The sequence below is a fragment of the Orcinus orca genome, chromosome 5 (assembly GCF_937001465.1).
Source record: "Orcinus orca chromosome 5, mOrcOrc1.1, whole genome shotgun sequence".
NCBI classification, from domain to species: Eukaryota; Metazoa; Chordata; class Mammalia; order Artiodactyla; family Delphinidae; genus Orcinus; species Orcinus orca.
This window is the reverse complement of record NC_064563.1, coordinates 133590334-133609993: the sequence shown is the minus strand read 5'-3', so window position 1 is coordinate 133609993 and position 19660 is coordinate 133590334. Positions and strand designations below refer to the sequence as shown.

The window sequence follows — 19660 nt, the reverse complement described above, 5'->3', positions numbered from 1 at the left end:
TTATAAAAACATTTGCTTTGGAAATACATCTAGAACAAAATATAAAAGATGGGGCAAAATCTCCACCCACCTCACTTTTTTAGTATCCCTTACACTGACCAGTCCAACCCTGGCCCTTTGAGGTCTTATATAGTATTTTATTTTTAATTGAGGGGGATAAAGAAGTCTTAATAAGGCAACAGACATCTTTTCACACTCAAAAGCCTAAATTGGATCTGAATTATTGATCTGGGAGTGGTAACAAATACCTATCATGGAATTATTTCAAGAATACCAAAGACTATTTTAAAATATCCCCCAGTTATATTATGAATAGTATGCGCTTTAAATATCTGATTAACTACCTATTAATCTACCAAACATTTCTAAGGTTGTGTGATATGAGCAAAAGACACATCCTAAAAACATCCTATTGATGATCTACATCACCTACTAATTTATCATTTAATAAACTAAGATAGAATGAACGGAAAAGCATGCTGCAGATAATATGGGTTGGGGTGGGTGAAAATACATGAAAATTTCTTTGTATAATAATTTAACCAAGATATTTGATAATTTTTGTTCAATGGGTCTGGGAAAAGATATAATTATAAACACAAGATATCTTTGTCATTTAAATCCATATATTTAACTTTTCTATTTTTAGTCATGCTTTCCCCTAAGCCTTCTACTTTCCTTCTCATGGAGACAGTAAACCAAAAACTCTGAATGATGTTTTAAAGAAAATGTCTCTAAAAATGGCAAAATATAAATCATCTCTTTAACCATCCTTAGCGAGATTCTGGGAACTGCTTTAGCAGGACATTTTCTCACAGCAAGGTTTCTGATTCTTTCCCATAACTTTTCTCTATCTAAAAATAGTGTCTAGAACACTGAATTTTGTTTTTACAATTATTTATAGAGCCAAAGCGAATGCATATATACATATAATATATATATTTAGACATACATACATATGGAATCATCTTATCACCAGTATATGAAAAAAGAACATGCTTATATTAAACACCTAGTGTAGCTTTGGAGAAAAACCAGCAACTGTTCATCACCCAGTTAGAATCATATTTGGCCCATTCATTGAACACTACAAGTAGCAATGAACCATAAAGCACTCCAAGTCATGTCATTCTAAGTTAGAAAAGAAGTATTAATGTGAAACATTAGACTCAAGAAAAGGGTAATATAAAATCACTGTTACTTGACTCAAAATTTGTTTTATCTTAGCTCTGACATACATTTCTGTGTAGTCTCGTCTGCTTAGAATCAACCATCTTGTTAGCCACCTGTTCCTAGGGAATAGAACAGACTGTCTCAAATTTAACAAAACAGACAATAAAAAACCCCTTAAAGTTGTAGCCAAAAGAAAAAAATCTTATTGTTACACCCTGTACCATCACCAAACCATTTTATCATAACATCTAAGGATGAAAAGCTTCACTCCTCTTTTGGCTAAATCTCCCAATGCTCTCCTGCACCAAGAAATAAACCAGAAGAGGTGGAAGTTTGCCTCCTGGGATTTTGTAAATAGATCTCTGGCAGTGTTTCCAGCCACGAGAAATGGAATTGATCAACACAGCTAATTAGAGTCCCTCCCCTCCACACAACAGAGAACATCTGTCCGCCTCCCAAAGGATGGCGGCGGCAAAGTTGGGTGGATTTTGAGTTCCACACGGTGTCAGCCACAAGAGCCCCTGAACCAACTTGCCTTTTCATCACACCGCCTGGGGAAATGGGCCACTGATTCCTCCTCTCGGCGGTAGCAGAGCTTTGGTTAAGTTGCTGGTGCTCTGAGCATTTAGTTGGGTTTTCACACCTGTCGCCTTACCTCACTTAGTTGAGTGTCTGCACTTGTGTAATCCAGGGCCAGCCACTGCCTTGGCCGGTCGTTGCCTTTGTGGAGTACAGACCTAGTGGCAGAGCAGGCTGCACCTGCCGCATAGCAGCCGCTGACAATCTGAGGAGCAGTGACAGCTGGGAGGGCGGCTCGCTGCTACCTGCTGTCCCCCAGACTCCGGCGTCCCACGGGGCCTCCCTGTTGCACTTCCCTCCACGACCCCTCTCTCTTTTCCTTGTCTCTCCAACAGCCAGGATGTTGTCATGCTTCTAGAAAAAGCAAGAGCAAAAGAAATCCCTCCTCCTGTCAGAGGCATTGATAAACAGCAAGTCGTGGAGAGTCCAAATGTTTTAATTCATTAGTCCTGGCAAACCTAAAATACAAACAGACTTGCTTCACAAGACAGGAATGTCTTCAGCGTGACCCAATCGGTGTCTGTGTCTATTCCAGCAAACTGGCAAAGATAGCATGACTCCAGTCAGCAAAAATGTCGGCCGCTCCAGTCAGCTCCCCGGGACCCAGCCAACTTGGACAGGCCACAAGCCGACTCTCAGATGATGGCAGCGATGATTCGGCTTAAGAACGTGAGGTCTGAGGTTGAGCTGCTGTTGGGCTTGATGACTTGATCCCATCTACGATGCAACCGACTGCAAACTGAGTCAATGGTAAACAGGAAGGGAAAGTTCAAACTGTTCAAACTTTTTAATAGCTATCAACCTGAAGATGGGTAGAACTTTAAAAGAGTTGGATGTTGATGTTGAGGTTAAATAATTAAAGATAAACAAGTATCCAGAGAATGCACAGACTGGGAGAAAATCTTTGCAAAATACATACCAGGTAAAGGATGGCTATCCAAGATATAAACAGAACTCTTAAAACTCAACAGTAGGAAAACAACCCAATTTAAAAATGGGCAGGGCTCCCTTGGTGGCGCAGTGGTTGGGAGTCCGCCTGCCGATGCAGGGGACACGGGTTCGTGCCCCGGTCCAGGAGGATCCCACGTGCCGTGGAGCGCCTGGGCCCGTGGGCCATGGCCGCTGAGCCTGCATGTCCGGAGCCTGTGCTCCGCAATGGGAGAGGCCACAGCGGTGAGAGGCCCACGTACCGCAAAAAAAAAAAAAAAAAAAAAAAAATGGGCAAAAGATATGAACAGACACCTCACAAAAGAAGATATAGAGATGGCAAATAATCATATGAAAAAATGCTGAACACCATACGTCATGAGGAAATTGCAAATTAAAACAACATTGATATTCCACTACATCCCTCTTAGAATGGCCAAAATCCAAAACACTAACAACACCAAATACTGGTGAGGGTGAAAAATGGTGTGGCCACTTTGGAAGACAGTTTGGCAGCTTCCTACAAAACTAAACATGTACTTACCATTATGATCCAGCCATCACACTCCTTGGTATTTACCCAAAGGAACTAAAACTTATGTCCACACAAAGACTTACACACAGATGTTTATAGCAGCTTTATTCATGATTGCCAAAACTTGGAGGCAAACAAGAGGTCCTTTCATAGGTGAATGGATAAACAAACTGTAGTACATCCAGACAATGAAATATTATTCAATAATAAAAAGAAATGAGCTATCAAGCCATAAAACACATGGAGGAAACTTACATGTATATTACTAAGTGAAAGAAGCCAATGTGAAAAGGCTACATATTGCATGATTCCAACTATACAACATTCTGGAAAAGGCACCATTATGGAGACAGGAAAAAGATCAGTAGTTGCCAGGGGTTTAAAGAGAGGGAGAGAGAGATGAATAGGGAGCATAGGATTTTTAGGGCAGTGAAACTATTCTGTGTGACACTATAATGGTGAATATATGTCATATGTTTGTCAAAACCCATAAAATGTACAACACCAAGAGTTATAAACTACAGACTTTAGTTAATAAGACTGTGTCTATATTGACTCATCAATTGTAACAAATGTACCACGCTAATGCAAGATGTTAATAATTGGGGAAATAGGGGAGGAGAAGTGGGGGGGAGGGAATAGAAGGGAACTCTGTGCTTTTCACTCATTTTTTTTTTCTGTAAACCTTAAACTGCTCAAACAATGTTAAATAAGTAAAACGATTTAGCAGGTTTCCTTGGTCGAATGAATAAAAGGTTAATTTGTTATGCTATCCACAGTAATAAGGGGCATAGATTCAGATGATTAAAAACATTCACATATAAACCTATTTGCATTTCTAACTGCAAATCTTTCCAGGAATTATTATTACTGTTTGATGTTATTTTATGGATAATAATATCGTCTTACGTATTGCATTAAAATTGATTAAAAAGACTCTTGTTTTAATAAATTTATTTATTTTTATTTATTTATTTTTGGCTGTGTTGGGTCTTCATTGCTGAGCACAGGCTTTCTGTAGTTGCGGCGAGCGGGAGCTACTCTTCGTTGGGGTGCCCAGGCTTCTCATTGTGGTGGCTTCTCTTGTTGTGGAGCATGGGCTCTAGGTGCACAGGCTTCAGTAGTTGTGGCTTGTGGGCTCAGTTGCTCCGTGGCATGTGGAATCTTCCTGGACCAGGGCTCAAACCTGTGTCTGCTGCATTGGCAGAAGGATTCTTAACCACTGCACCACCAGGGAAGCCCCAGAAAGAGTCTTATTCAAAAGAGTTTATCTTCATCTTCCCAATAATCCTATGAAATAAACATGGCCAATACTGTCAGCCCTATTTAACAGATGAGGAAACTGAGACTCAAACAATTTAAGTAAAAGGTTCAAGGATAAATGATCATTATGGAATAATGACCCAGATAAGATCCAGGTTTTCCAATTTTTAGTTCATGCTGTTTCCACTATACCAGGATGCACTGTGTATGAAATATCAAATTGAGTTGTTTCATTATCGATGTCTGACACTCAACTTTTGGAGTGAAGGAGACAAAGTTATAACTTTCTTCATGATCTGTTAGCATCCAGGTTCATCCGACACCAGCTATCTTTACCGTGACACCTAAATTCAACCTCAAGGAAACCGAAGTTGTGGATCTTGTGTGTGCTGCTGGGGAAGTGGATACCAATTCTGCACTGGCTTCCAAATCAGCCCATGGGTGTGACTTCAGAAAAGCTGGTGGTGACAAGGACATTGCCAAGGAAATCCATAACTGGAAGCATCTGGATTCCAGTGAAACTGACCCTTCAGAATGGAAAGGCCCAGAATGAGGTAGCACCTTCCTCCTCTGCCCTGATCATAAAAGCCCTTGGCGAACCAACCAGAGATAGAACACGACAGTTATATATTAAATACAATGGAAATATCACCTCTTATGATATTGTCAAAAGCACCTGACAGATGCAGCATAGATCTTTATCCAGAGGATTCTCCAGCACCTTTACAGCAATCCTGGGGACCATCCATTGTGTGGGCTGCAATGTCAGTGGCTGCATCCTCATGACATCAACAGTGGTATGGTGATGCCAGTTGGTAAAGAGATACAAAGGAAAAGATGTCATTAAAGGATAATATGACAACAACAACAAGAAAGAAACAAAAAGAATACATCTAAATAGTCTAAATGTGCTCTGTCCAAGCCTGATCACATAAATTCAAGGCTTTAATAATAATATTCACCAGTTCTTCTGTTCCCATGGGAGCAGTGATGTATTTCTTGGTTCTTTATCTAAACACTTCCAAGAGGATAACAAATCTGAAACTCAAGTGAAATCCCTTCCCACAAATGTAACCCAAAATAACTACATGGTATTTTAAGAATTCAATAGAATTATACTAATTCAATCCAGAAAGGACAGTATGTGTACATCAAAATATTAACAGATTAACAGTATGTCTCTGGATAGAAGCAATATGTAAACTTTTTATTTTCTCCTTTTCAACAGTAAATGGATTTTTACTGTTACCTGGAAAGTTATTTTTAATGGAATTCAAGGAGCTTTTCAAATGATGAATCCTTGACTTGCTTCTGAATTATGGTCTATAATACACACAGCAGCTCATGGTACAGACTGTTATCACAATTAATGTGATCTCAATTTCTTGGTACAATTCAATAAGCATCTTGGGAAGACTTGGTATGTGCCAGTCTAGCATTTCCCAAATTTGCCTCATTGTGGGTTCATGCCTTTTAAAAATACCTATTCCCAGGCTCTGCCATGGGGGTGACTCAGTAGGGCTGGGGTAGGTCCAGGGTTTTATAAATTTAAACAAGAAGTGCTAATATTTGTGTACAGCATTTAAAGAATGGTTTAGAAGACATTTTCATCAATACTTTAAAGTTAGCTCTCCACTGCTGCGTGATGTAGGTAGCCTATAATCTCCAAAAGAAATGTTTCACCATGGTGAAGTAATGAGTTTTCCCTTATAACCGTCAGTTTTTATAAAAAAAAAAAAAAAAACAGTTTTTATAAAAAAAAAACAGCAGTTTTTTTTCTGTAAAGGATCAGATACTAAATGTTTTACACTGAATGAGCTCTTACAATCTCTCTCAGAATTACTCATCTCTGCCATTGTAGCACAAAAGCAGCCACAGACAAGATGTATTTGAATGGAGGTGCTCCAACTTTATTTACAAAAATGGGAAACAAATGGACATGTCTGTGTTCCAATAAAACTTTATTTACAGAAACAGACAGCATCCTGGATTTGGCCCACAGCCATAGTTTACCAGCTCCTATCTCACCTCACCACAGTCTGAAGCTCCAGTGGACATACCTCTCCCAGAGGGGCAGGGCAGAGTCTCCTTGGAGAAAATTAACTTTTCATTTTTTGCCGCTCTCAGTTGCCTCTCTTCTATTCATCCCTCCCAACTCCATCCCCACAGAAAAACTCTTACATGTCAGACTTTCCTTCACAACAGCCCCAAAGTTCTTCCTTTCTTTCTTTTAACATCTTTATTGGAGTATAACTGCTTTACAATGGTGTGTTAGTTTCCGCTGTATAACAAAGTGAATCAGTTATACATATACATATATCCCCATATCTCCTCCCTCTTGCATCTTCCTCCCTCCCACCCTCCCTATCCCACCCCTCTAGGTGGTCACAAAGCACCGAGCTGATCTTCCTGTGCTTTGCAGCTGCTTCCCACTAGCTATTTTACATTTGGTAGTGTATATATGCCCATGCCTCTCTCTCACTTCGTCCCAGCTTACCCTTCCCCCACTGTGTCCTCAAGTCCATTCTCTACATCTGTGTCTTTATTCCTGTCCTGCCCCTAGGTTCATGAGAACCATTTTTTTAGATTCCATATATGTGCGTTGGCATCTGGTACTTGTTTTTCTCTTTCTGACTTACCTCACTCTGTATGACAGACCCTAGGTCCACCCACCTCATTAGAAATAACTCAATTTCATTGTTTTTATGGCTGGGTAATATTCCATTGTATATATGTGTCACATCTTCTTTATCCATTCATCTGTCAATGGACACTTAGGCTGCTTCCAGGTCCTGGCTATTGTAAATAGAGCTGCAATGAACATTGTGGTACATGTCTCTTTTTGAATTGTGGTTTTCCCAAAGTTCTTTCTTAACCCTGCTGTTCTATAAAGCACAGATACATCTGTTTGAAACAAACACAGGGGAATAAATACTTAAATAAGCAAATAAGTACAAGGATTTAGCATGTTTCCTTGGTCTAATGAGGGGAAGGCAAACTTTTATGAGATGCACCACAATAAAGCTGTAGAGATTCAGTCGATGAGATGCTTCCCTTTGTTCACGGGACTGCAAGTGAAGGGCGGGAAAGCATTGTGAGGACCTGTTGTGTGCTGTGAGATGGTCTCATGCCACTGTTCTTTTGAGTGGTCTCTTCCTCTCCTCCTGACCCCAGTCAGGCCTCAGCTAAGATTTCCCACGGTCCCAAAGAAGTCTCTTTGCAATTCTTACTTCCAGTGGTGTTGCCATTCCTTCCCAAACCTCCTTGTCAGGGTAATACAGTGAAAGATCACAAAGCGAGGACTGAAGCTCCAAAGCAAAAACAAGGTAGCCCTCCTCCAAGAACTTCTGATCATACACTACCACAGCCTTTCATTTTAAAGGTGACTGGGAGCCACTTTCGTAGTCCAAGTTCGCTTCAGCCTTAAGATAGCAGAGTGACCAACTTTCTATCATTTTTGCCCTAAAGCTCAAGAGAGGTGTGAGTAGGATTAGAACCTTTAAACCACTCGAAGAGTTCTATTTCTAAGTAAAGTACTTACAACAATGCCAGAAAGACAATAAGCACTATGTAAGTAGAAATTATGAATTCATGGGGGCAAAAAACATAGGGAAAACCACACCCAACAGTATTAGAAGAGTTAGAAGATCTAGGTTTGAATTATGATTCTGCCTTCAAAAGCTGTGTGAGTTTAGAACAGACACTTTACATCTCTGGGACCTGTTTTTTCATCTATACCAGCGGTCTGCAAACTTTTGCTGTAAAGGGCCAGAGGGTAAATATTTTAGACTTAGGAAGCGGTACAATCTCTGTGGCATTTCCAGTGGACCCTCCATATCTCCGGGTTCCACATACGTGGATTCAGATGCAGAACAAGGAGATACAGAACCCGTGGATACAGATGCTGTACCACACTATTTTATATAAGGGACTAAAGCATCCATGGATTTGGGTATGGGGGGGCTGGTCCTAGAACCAATCCACTGCTGAGGGATAAGACTATACTCATCTCTGCCATTTCTATTGTGGAAAGCAGCAATAGACAATATATAAATGGATGGATGGATGCCAATAAAACTTCATTTACAAAAATAGTAAATAAATGGGCACATCTGTATTCCAGTAAAATTGTATTTATAGACACTGAAATTAGAATTTCACACAATTCCCAAATGTCACCAAATATTATTCTCTTATTAATATTTGTCAATGGTTTAAAAATTTAAAAAGCATTTTTAGCTCATGGACCACACCAAAAGAGATAGTGGGCCAGATCTGAACCAAGGTCCATAGTTTTCAGACCCTTAACCTATAGAATTAGCCAAGAAGCAAGCAAAGGAAAAGTTAAGGTTTCCCAAATTGGAATAATATAGTGTGTGTATGTGTGTGTGTGTGTGTGTGTGTGTGTGTGTGTGTGTGTGTGTGTGTAGCCATTGTTTTGCCTTTTAACCTTATGTAGAATTTGTATGGTTTTATATTATAAGCATATCATATATAGTTGATTAGATTTGACTTACATGTTCCATTTCTAAAATAACTTAGACATCAGGCTCTTGGAGAGAGAATGAAATTTCCTTTAATATTGTTGACTATGAGAAATCATATTTATCTTATATATCAACATTTGCATCTTTCCCAAGAATACAATCTGGAAGGATTACTAAAACCAAGTTTTATAACTTGTCACTATAGTACAGATAGATTTAGCTTATTGTTTTCATGTTATCCTAAGGAAAATATAAACTTATTATTTGTAAAATTCCCATCGTGCACCCCAACAGGCTAGACCACTCCCGTCTTTAACACAACCAAAAACACTGTCATACCAAACAACAACCACCACAGTCATAACTCTCCCCAACATCATCGAACATCCAAACAACATTCAAACCTCCAGTTTTCTCACAAATGTCTTAAATTATTTTTTTGGGTTACCATTTTTGTTTTTAGTATTTTTTTTTTTGCTTTTTATTAATTTTTATTGGAGTATAGTTGCTTTACAATGTTGTCTTAGTTTCTACTGAACAGCAAAATGAATCAGCTATATGTATACATGTATCCCCTGTTTTTTGGATTTCCTTACCATTTAGGTCAATCAAGGCCCAAATAAGTTTCAAATATATAATTGATTCCTACTATTCTTACATTTTTAAAAATCTATAGGCACCACCTCCAACTAAGTTTTTGGAAATTTATTTGTTTTAAAAACCATAGAGTTTCCCACAATTGCACCCCCATCATGTCCTTTAACATGCCTCTCTGTCCTCTAGATTACCTGTAAATTGACAATGAGATCCAGAATCTTGATCAGGTTCAAGCCTGATTTTTTTTTTTTTTTTTTTTTTTTTTTTTGCAGGACAACTTCATAGGCAGTGAATAATATTCTTAAAAGAAAACAGGGGACTTCTCTGGTGGCACAGTCATTGAGAATCCCCTTGCCAAGCAGGGGACACAGGTTCGAGCCCTGGTCCGGGAAGATCCCACAGGCTGCGGAGCAACTAAGCCCGTGCGCCACAACTACTGAGCCCGCGCTCTAGAACCAGTGAGCCACAATTACTAAAGCCCGCACACCTAGAGCCCGTGCTCCGCAATAAGAGAAGCCACCGCAATGAGAAAACCGTGCACCACAACGAAGAGTAGCCCCCACTTGCTGCAGCTAGAGAAAGCCCGCGCACAGCGATAAAGACCTTAGATGATTTTGATAATAATGTTATTTAAGTAAGAACAGCATAAAACTATGTGTAAGCTTCTTACAAAACTTTTATAAAACCAAATTTATAAGGCTCTTATAAAACCAAGTTTACAAATTGAATACAAATAAAGCACCAAAGCTAAAATAGAATTTGACCACATTAATGTAACATGACAGAATGCTTTCCTGAAAATAAGCAAGTACACACAGCTTGAACATAGGACTCCTCGACTGCTGATACATTAGGGCTCCTCCTCTCCACCCTGACATGGGCATGATGACTGGTTCCTTGTGGGACTTTTCTTCTGTGACCTGCTTTGAAACCCATGTTTGAGTGGTACCCATGACATTCTTGGCCTTCATACAACAAGCACACGTTTAAGGAAAGTGCTGAACACCTGGGGTCTGTAAACGTTGGCCTCCTTTATTGTACCACATGTATTTATTGTACCTTTATTGTACCACATGTACCACAACTGCTTCATTTGTACCATATTAACGCATGAACACAAGCTTGTTAAAATCAAAAGGCCTAAAGCGATGTATCCCAAATGCCTTTCTGACATTTCTCAAATGAGCTTCAATTTTAAGGTCACATTTTTACTAAAATTATTAAGGAAACTCATTGAACTATTTCTAAAAATCCCAAATACTGAGCTGCATGATCCATTAAATATGGTGGCTTTCTGCCCTTTCAGTGTAGGTCTTTACTTCAAAAACCTTCTGTGCAAGAGAGGACCAAATGCCAGGCAAACCTCCCGTGTGAATGAGAGGAAAGAAAAAAGTTTTAGATCTGATTTAGGATTCTTTTCGTTGCAATAGTCAAAAGCCAATTCAACACTGGCTTGAATAACAAAGAGTATTTACAGGCTCACATCACTAGGAAATCCGGAAGGCTTCTTGTTTCAGAAATGGATTTATTCAAAGGCAAAAAGACATCAGGAATCGGTCTTTCTCCACCTCCTGGGTCAGCTTTCTCCTATGTTAACTTCATTCTCAGATGGAGTGTCCCCATGAGGTAGCTACTAGCTGCCTAAACTTACATACCCCCAGCTCAAAAGCCCAACAGAAGGAGAATATCCTTTCCCTCAGAACACTTGGTTAGAATAGTCACTGGTCAAGCTTGAGTGCCATGTCCATTGCTGTGGAAAAGGAGTAGAGCACTTGGACAGTGTCATGAGTAGAGAAAGAATAATTCTCCAAATTGATAAATTAATGTTGGGCATATGAAAAAAAGAGAGAGAGAGAGAGAGGGAGGGAGGGAGGGAGGGGGGAAGAAAAGAGGGAAAGAAGGAGGGAGGGAAGAAAAGAAAAGGCCACTTAAAAATCCTATGCCCCAGGACATGGAACCAACCTAAATGTCCATCGACAGATGAATGGATAAACAAGATGTGGCACATATATACAATGGAATATTACTCAGCCATAAAAAGAAACAAAATTGAGTTATTTGTAGTGAGGTGAATGGACCTAGAGTCTGTCATACAGAGTGAAGTAAGTCAAAAACAGAAAAATAAATACCGTATGCTAATGCATATATATGGAATCTAAAAAAAAAAAGAAGGTACTGATGAATCTAGTTGCAGGGCAGGAATAAAGAGGTAGACATAGAAAATGGACTTGAGGACATGGGCTGGGAGGGTGAAGCTGGGGCAAAGTGAGAGTAGCATCAACATATATACACTACCGAATGTAAATTAGTTGGCTTGTGGGAAGAAGCAGCATAGCACAGGGAGATGGGCCCAGTGCTTTGCGATGACCTGGAGGGGTGGGATAGGGAGGGTGGGAGGGAGGCTCAAGAGGGAGGGGATATGGGGACATGTGTATGCATATGGCTGATTTGCCTTGTTGTGCAACAGAAACTAACACAGTATTGTGAAGCAATTATACTCCAATAAAGATCTATTAAAAAAAATCCTAGGGGGGCTTCCCTGGTGGCGCAGTGGTTGAGAGTCCGCCTGCAAATGCAGGGGACGCGGGTTCGTGCGCCGGTCCGGGAGGATCCCACGTGCCGCGGAGTGGCTGGGCCCGTGAGCCATGGCCGCTGCGCCTGCGCGTCCGGAGACTGTGCTCCGCAACGGGAGAGGCCACAGCAGTGAGAGGCCCGCGTACCGCAAAAAAAAAAAAAAAAAAAAAAAAATCCTAGGGTTTCCCTGGTGGCGCAGTGGTTGAGAGTCTACCTGCTGATGCAGGGGACGTGGGTTCGAGCCCCGGCCCGGGAGGATCCCACATGCCGCAGAGCGGCTGGGCCCGTGAGCCATGGCCGCTGAGCCTGCATGTCCGGAGCCTGTGCTCCGCAACGGGAGAGGCCAGAACAGTGAGAGGCCCGAGTACCGCAAGAAAAAAAAAAAAATCCTATGCTAATATCCTCATAAGTAGGATGTGTCTGTGTCCCATGAAAATATTCTAGCTCCAAGATGATGATTAAAAATGACCTTGATGGGGCCAGACACTCAACTAAGCTCTTTTCATACATATGATACCATTTAATTCTGAAAACATCCCTTTAAAATAGCTACTGTCATTCCTGTTTTATAGAAGAGCAAACTGAGATTCAGAAAGTTTTAGTAATCTCTCCAGAGTTCCAGAGCTAATAAAGCATTGGAGCCAATTTGTTTGCCAAAATAAATCTCTTCATCTACAAACCAAAATCTGTTTAAAGCATACGACTAAAACTGCTTTTGTAAGAGTTACCTTTTCCTATTGCCAGACTGGGAGTCTCAAAAAGCAATGAGGTGCAAAGTCTCAGGAAATACAAACAGATTTGTTTATTTTAGTAATTTAATACCGGTAGGTACAAATCTGATCACCTCATCCAATGAATAAGACCATGAGTTATTCCTTGTGCAAGGAATTAATATGAAGTCCATATAATTAGCAATCAGAAAAACACAGAATATTAGAATAGAATAGGATCTTAATCCAACTCCTTCTTGAGGAAACAGGCCCAGCAAAACTGTTATGCCTTTGAACTGGAGAACAAAAAGGAAAGAGATTAGTGCTAAAAGTTTATGCCTGTTGCAGCAGCATCATTCTCCGTTTTTTAGCTTAATTTATACAGAAGTACAGTAATACTATCCAAATAATACCTTTGAAAGCAGAAAGAGACTCTGAGAAGGCAGGGATTTATAACATTTAGATTTTGAAAGAAAGGTAGAAGTGAGGTAGGAAAAATTCCTAATCTCACCAATCCTTCTCAAGCAGGACTTCCTCTCCATCATCCCTGCATGCAGAATTGGCAACCAAATGGGGTGAATTCTTCCTCAAAGATCTTCACAACATCCACGTGATGACTTCATCACTAAACTACCTTGACTCTCTTCTAGATCATTCTCCCCACAGCCACCACTGTTTACCTTTCTTTAAAAAGAGAGGACTGGGTCAATATCATTCTCTGTGGAAAGCATCTCTTGAGCAGAGGCAGCTTTCAGGGACCCTCACTCACACAGACCACTTCCAAAGCCCTGGGTGGGACCCTTACAGTGGGTTCATACGGTCATATGTCTTTGTAAACTTTGCAAAAGTAAGATATTTTCATTGTATGGGTTAAGACTTTTGTCTCTTACCATTCCAACTTCCCCTCTGTCACACTTCCACACCCGCACTGGGTGAAAATGGAGAAGGTGTGAGAATTTGGCTAAATGGAAGTTGAGTTGGGGATACATTAATGTCCATATATTTATGTGGTTCTCTATCTCAATATAGAGTGTGTTGCTGGCCAAGCCAGTGTAGAAATCCCTACCAAAATTACCCCACTGCCCACTGTGCCAACTCACACAGCATGACAGCACAAAGGTTCAGGGCCATCAGTCAGCTCAACAGTATTAATGTGTCCTAGAGGGCATTGGTGATTTCGTTATAGTTTGAACCCTTTCCCCCCTTTGAGTAACCTCTGTTGTCTCCCCACACCCCCCTTATAGGTTGGTTGTGGGGAGACAACAGAGGTTACCCAAAGGGCACAGTCACTTTTAGGTATGACACGATTCCTGAATAGTGTCACAAAGACCAATAGCGTGGTGAGTTGCAACGATCACCTAAATGAGAAGCTGCTGGTAGGGAAACATTTTATCGTTGAGGCAGTGGTATTTAATTCATCAAATCACTAACTCAAACTTTTCCATTTGAGTATCAGTTTAGATATACTCCATGTTTTCAGAGGTAGGGTCAAAAGCAAAACAACACAGAAGTGCAGTGGGTGGAGAGTGGGATGTGGTTTAGCAATTCATCTATTTGTGGGAAAAGTCACAAAACACAAAGACAGAAGAAAGAGGAGTCTAGATCCATAAATGGCATCAAACTGGTTTAGTAATCTTTTCATCTTGGTTCTGTCTCTAACTCATTTAGCCCCATCGAGATTGTCACTTTATGTCTCTGGACAACAGTTTCTCATCTGGAAGCAAAAGATTTAAAACTGATGCTCTGAAATTCTTTACAGTTCTAAACTCTTTCATTTTAGGAGGTGGAACAGCCCCTAATTGAAAAAGGAATTATCCTCAGAATTCTTTCCCTAGTTTTGATTTAGTAAAGAGTCAAATGGTTTGTAATAAACCAAAAATACATTTACAGCAATCATCCAGAAAAGAACAGAATGAAGATAATCCTTCTTCCTTTTCCTGTTGAAGCCGGTTACCAACACCACCCCCAATTTTACTGCTAAACTCCCTTAGTCATCAGATATTTCATACCCGAGCAAAATCCATTTAGTCCCTGATTATACTGTGAACCCCGAGGACTTCCAGAAGAGTGACACGGAAGAGATCATGTTTTGTTCATCAAAACATTTTTCAAATTAAACCATCACATCCTAAAATAGTGGATTAGAATCACCCAGCAGGACTTCTTCCTGAAAGCATGCAAATGCACACTCCTAGTTTAGAAGTGGAGTGTCAATTACTTGTGCAGATACAAAAATGACTAATAGCTAAGGCCTAATAAGACACCTGTCAATTTCCCTTTTTTTAGCTTAGCTACTTTCAATTCATAGGAGTTGCTCAACACAAACATTTTGCTGACAGTTCTGTATGTGCTTGAGCAGTGATAGCATTCAAATTAAAATGGAGTTTCAGTTATTTCCATCCCCTTCTTAAAAATACATTTTAAGAATTACAGTACTAACCACAAATGAATGGCTGGCCAGCCTCTCAAATGAGTTGCAGAAATAGCATTGTTAAGTCCATCAGAGAAGGGGCAGTTTCCCATCATTGCTCCAGCTAAAGAATGAAGATTTCCTATAAGAGTCTACAAATAGAAACTGACATTTTCTTGGAACAGAAAAATCCCAGTGAACGACAGGAGATCACCTCCTTATGAGACTTAAGAATACATTAAATATAAGAAATCTATCAATAGTTAGGACAGAGTTCACAAATGTTTTTGCGATAAAATGAGAGCTTGCATTATTAACCAACAAAATGCCTTCCTTAAGGTGATCATAACCAAGATAAGAATCAAAGTGGTACTTCACAGACTGCCAAATTAATCCAAACAATTCACATTAGACAAGTCTGTACTACAGGGCTCTGTATGGTCTGAGTTCCACACAAATGGCAGAAAAACACTCCTGAACATGAAAAAAGTGTATTACTTTAAAAAGCCCGCTAGACTAACTATAGCCAATTCACACTTTGAATGGTCAAATTATTTATATATTCAAAATCTTAAAGAACTCTCTTCAGAGTCTAATTAGCATGCCTTTAGAATTCTATTTCCAAATTTAGATTCTGAAATTCACAATGAAAAAGAATGATATTCCCTTTTTACCAAGAAAAAGTAAATGAAGATAAATAAGAATATCAACAGAATAGTAATTTTTACTCCGTTTAACTTGTTTTTTTTTCCTTTCTTTTTTTTTTTTTTTTGCGGTATGCGGGCCCCTCACTGTTGTGGCCTCTCCCCTTGCGGAGCACAGGCTCCAGACACGCAGGCTCAGTGGCCATGGCTCACGGGCCCAGCCGCTCTGCGGCATGTGGGATCTTCCCGGACCGGGGCACGAACCCGTGTCCCCTGCATTGGCAGGCGGACTCTCAACCAATGCGCCACCAGGGAAGCCCTCGTTTAAGTTTTTAAACTAAGATTTTAAGAAAATTTTATCTGCCATTGATCTGTTTATAATAATTTTCTTGAAGGGCACATTAAGAACAAAAAGTAGAGTAATTTCAACTAGGCCTTTCCACTGTGTCTACATGGGCAGTAAGAAAGAAGAATTAGGGCACATGTAAGTATATTACTAATGTTAGAACTAGAAGATTTCTTTTATTTTAAAAAAATTCTTTTAACATCTTTATTGGAGTATAATTGCTTTACAATGGTGTGTTAGTTTCTGCTGTATAACAAAGTGATTCAGCTAAACATAAACATATATCCCCATATCTCCTCCCTCTTGCAACTCCCTCCCACCCTTCCTATTCCACCCCTCTAGATGGTCACAAAGCGCTGAGCTGATCTCCCTGTGCTATGTGGCTGTTTCCCACGAGCTATCCACTATACATTTGGTAGTGTATATTTGTCCACGCCACTCTCTCACTTCATCCCAGCTTACCCTTCCCCCTCCCCACGTCCTCAAGTCCATTTTCTACATCTGCATCTTTATTCCTGTCTTACCTCTAGGATCTTCAGAACCTTTTTTTTTTTTTTTTAGATCCCATATATATTTGTTAGCGTACAGTATTAGCTTTTCTCTTTCGGACTTACTTCACTCTGTATGACGGACTCTAGGTCCATCCACCTCACTACAAATAACTCTATTTCATTTCTTTTTATGGCTAAGTAATATTCCATTGTATATATGTGCCACATCTTCTTTATCCATTCATCTCTCAATGGACACTTAAGTTGCTTCCATGTCCTGGCTATTATAAATACAGCTGCAGTGAACATTGCAGTACATGATTTTATGGTTTTCTCAGGATATACGCCCAGTAGTGGGATTGCTGTGTCATATGGTAGTTCTATTTTTAGTTTTCTAAGGAATTTCCATACTGTTCTCCATAGTGGCTGTATCAATTTACATTCCCACCAACAGTGCAAGGTTCCCTTTTCTCCACATCCTCTCCAGCATTCATTGTTTGTAGATTTTTTGGTGATGGCCATTCTGACTGGTGTGAGGTGATACCTCATTGTAGATTTGATTTGCATTTCTTTAATGATTAGTGATGTTGTGCATTCTTCCATGCATTTGTGGGAATCTGTATATCTTCTTTGGAGAAATGTCTGTTTAGATCTTCTGCCCATTTTTGGATTGGGTTGTTTGTTTTTTTAATATTGAGCTGCTTGAGCTGCCTGTATATTTTGGAGATTAATCCTTTCTCCATTGCTTCATTTGCAAATATTTTCTCCCGTTCTAAGGGTTGTCTTTTCATCTTGTTTATGGTTTCCTTTACTGTGCAAAAGGTTTTAAGTTTCATTAGGTCATATTTGTTTACTTTCGTGTTTATTTCCATTTCTCTAGGAGGTGGGTCAAAAAGGATCTTGCTGTGATTTATGTCATAGAGTGTTCTGCCTGTGTTTTCCTCTAAGAGTTTGATAGTGTCTGGCCTTACATTTAGGTCTTTAATCCATTTTGAGTTTATTTCTGTGTATGGTGTTAGGGAGTGCTCTAATTTCATTCTTTAACATGTAGCTGTCCAGTTTTCTCAGCATCACTTATAGAAGAGGCTGTCCTTTCTCCATTGTATATTCTTGCTTCCTTTATCAAAGATAAGGTGACCATGTGTGTGTGGGTTTATCTCTGGGCTTTCTATCCTGTTCCATTGATCTATATTTCGTTTTTTGTCCAAGTACCATACTGTCTTGATTACTGTATCTTTGTAGCATAGTCTGAAGTCCAGGACCCTGATTCCTCCAGCTCCATTTATCTTTCTCAAGATTACTTTGGCTATTTGGGGTCTTTTGCGTTTCCATACAAATTGTGAAATTTTTTGTTCTAGTTCTGTGAAAAATGCCATTGGTAGTTTGACAGGGATTGTATTGAATCTGTAGATTGCTTTGGGTAGTATAGTCATTTTCACAATGTTGATTCTTCCAATCCAAGACCATGGTATATCTCTCCATCTGTTTGTATCACCTTTAATTTCTTTCATCAGTGTCTTATAGTTTTCTGCATACAGGTCTTTTGACTCCTTAGGTAGATTTATTCCTAGGAATTTTATCCTTTTTGTTGCAATGGTAAATGGGAGTGTTTCCTAAATTTCTCTTTCAGATTTTTTGTTGTTAATACATAAGAATGCAAGAGATTTCTGTGCATTAATTTTATATCCTGCTACTTTACCAAATTCATTGATTAGCTCTAGTAGTTTTCTGGTAGAATCTTTGGGATTCTCTATGTAGAGTATCATGTCATCTGCAAACAGTGACAATTTTACTTCTTCTTTTCCGATTTGGATTCCTTTTATTTCTTTTTCTTTTCTGATTGCTGTGGCTAAAACTTCCAAAACTATGTTGAATAATAGTGGTGAGAGTGGGCAACCTTGTCTTGTTCCTGATCTTAGTGGAAATGGTTTCACCATTGAGAACGATGTTGGCTGTGGGTTTGTCATATATGGCCTTTATTATGTTGAGGTAAGTTCCCTCTATGCATACTTTCTGAAGGGTTTTATCATAAATGGGTGTTGAATTTTGTCAAAAGCTTTTTCTGCATCAATTGAGATGATCATATGGTTTTTCTCCTTCAATTTGTTAATATGGTGTATCACATTGACTGATTTGTGTATATTGAAGAATCCTTGCATTCCTAGGATAAACTCCACTTGATCGTGGTGTATGAACCTTTAAATGTGCTGTTGGATTCTGTTTGCTAGTATTTTGTTGAGGAGTTTTGCATCTATGTTCATCAGTGATATTGGCCTGTAGTTTTCTTCTTTTGTGACATCTTTGTCTGGTTTTTGTATCAGGGTGATGGTGGTCTCATAGAACGCATTGGTCTCATAGAACTCCCTCTGCTATATTTTGGAAGAGTTTGAGAAGGATAGGTGTTAGCTCTTCTCTAAATGTTTGATAGAATTCACCTGTGAAGCCATCTGGTCCTGGGCTTTTGTTTGTTGGAAGATTTTTAATCACAGTATCAATTTCAGTGCTGGTGATTGGTCTGTTTATATTTTCTATTTCTTCCTGGTTCAGTCTCAGAAGGTTGTGCTTTTCTAAGAATTTGTCCATTTCTTCCAGGTTGTCCATTTTATTGGCATATAGTTGCTTGTAATGATCTCTCATGATCCTTTTTTTTCTGCAGTGTCAGTTGTTACTTCTCCGTTTTCATTTCTAATTCTACTGATTTGAGTCTTCTCCCTTCTTTTCTTGATGAGTCTGGCTACTGGTTTATCAATTTTTATCTTCTCAAAGAACCAGCTTTTAGTTTTATTGATCTTTGGTAACATTTCCTTCATTTCTTTTTCATTTATTTCTAATCTGATCTTTATGATTTCTTTCCTTCTACTAACTTTGGGGTTTTTTTTGTTCTTCTTTCTCTAATTGATTTAGGTATAAGGTTAGGTTGTTTA

General features: G+C 39.4%; 1 protein-coding gene across 2 annotated transcripts in view; it reads right to left on the bottom strand.

Moving 5' to 3' along the window:
* Positions 1–2324, bottom strand: part of MAP3K7CL (MAP3K7 C-terminal like) — a 40176-nt gene extending 37852 nt beyond the window's left edge. The window contains exon 1 of one of the 2 annotated variants that reach the window (XM_004264498.4): positions 1829–2324. Coding sequence is in view for 1 of the 2 variants with exons in the window: in XM_049710087.1 (XP_049566044.1) it covers positions 1239–1274 (36 nt within the window). In the remaining variant the exon portion in view is untranslated. Of the gene's footprint in view, positions 1–1238; positions 1374–1828 lie in introns of those variants that run through there. The other variant, XM_049710087.1, reaches the window with a different exon arrangement.
* Positions 2325–19660: the final 17336 nt, after the last annotated feature.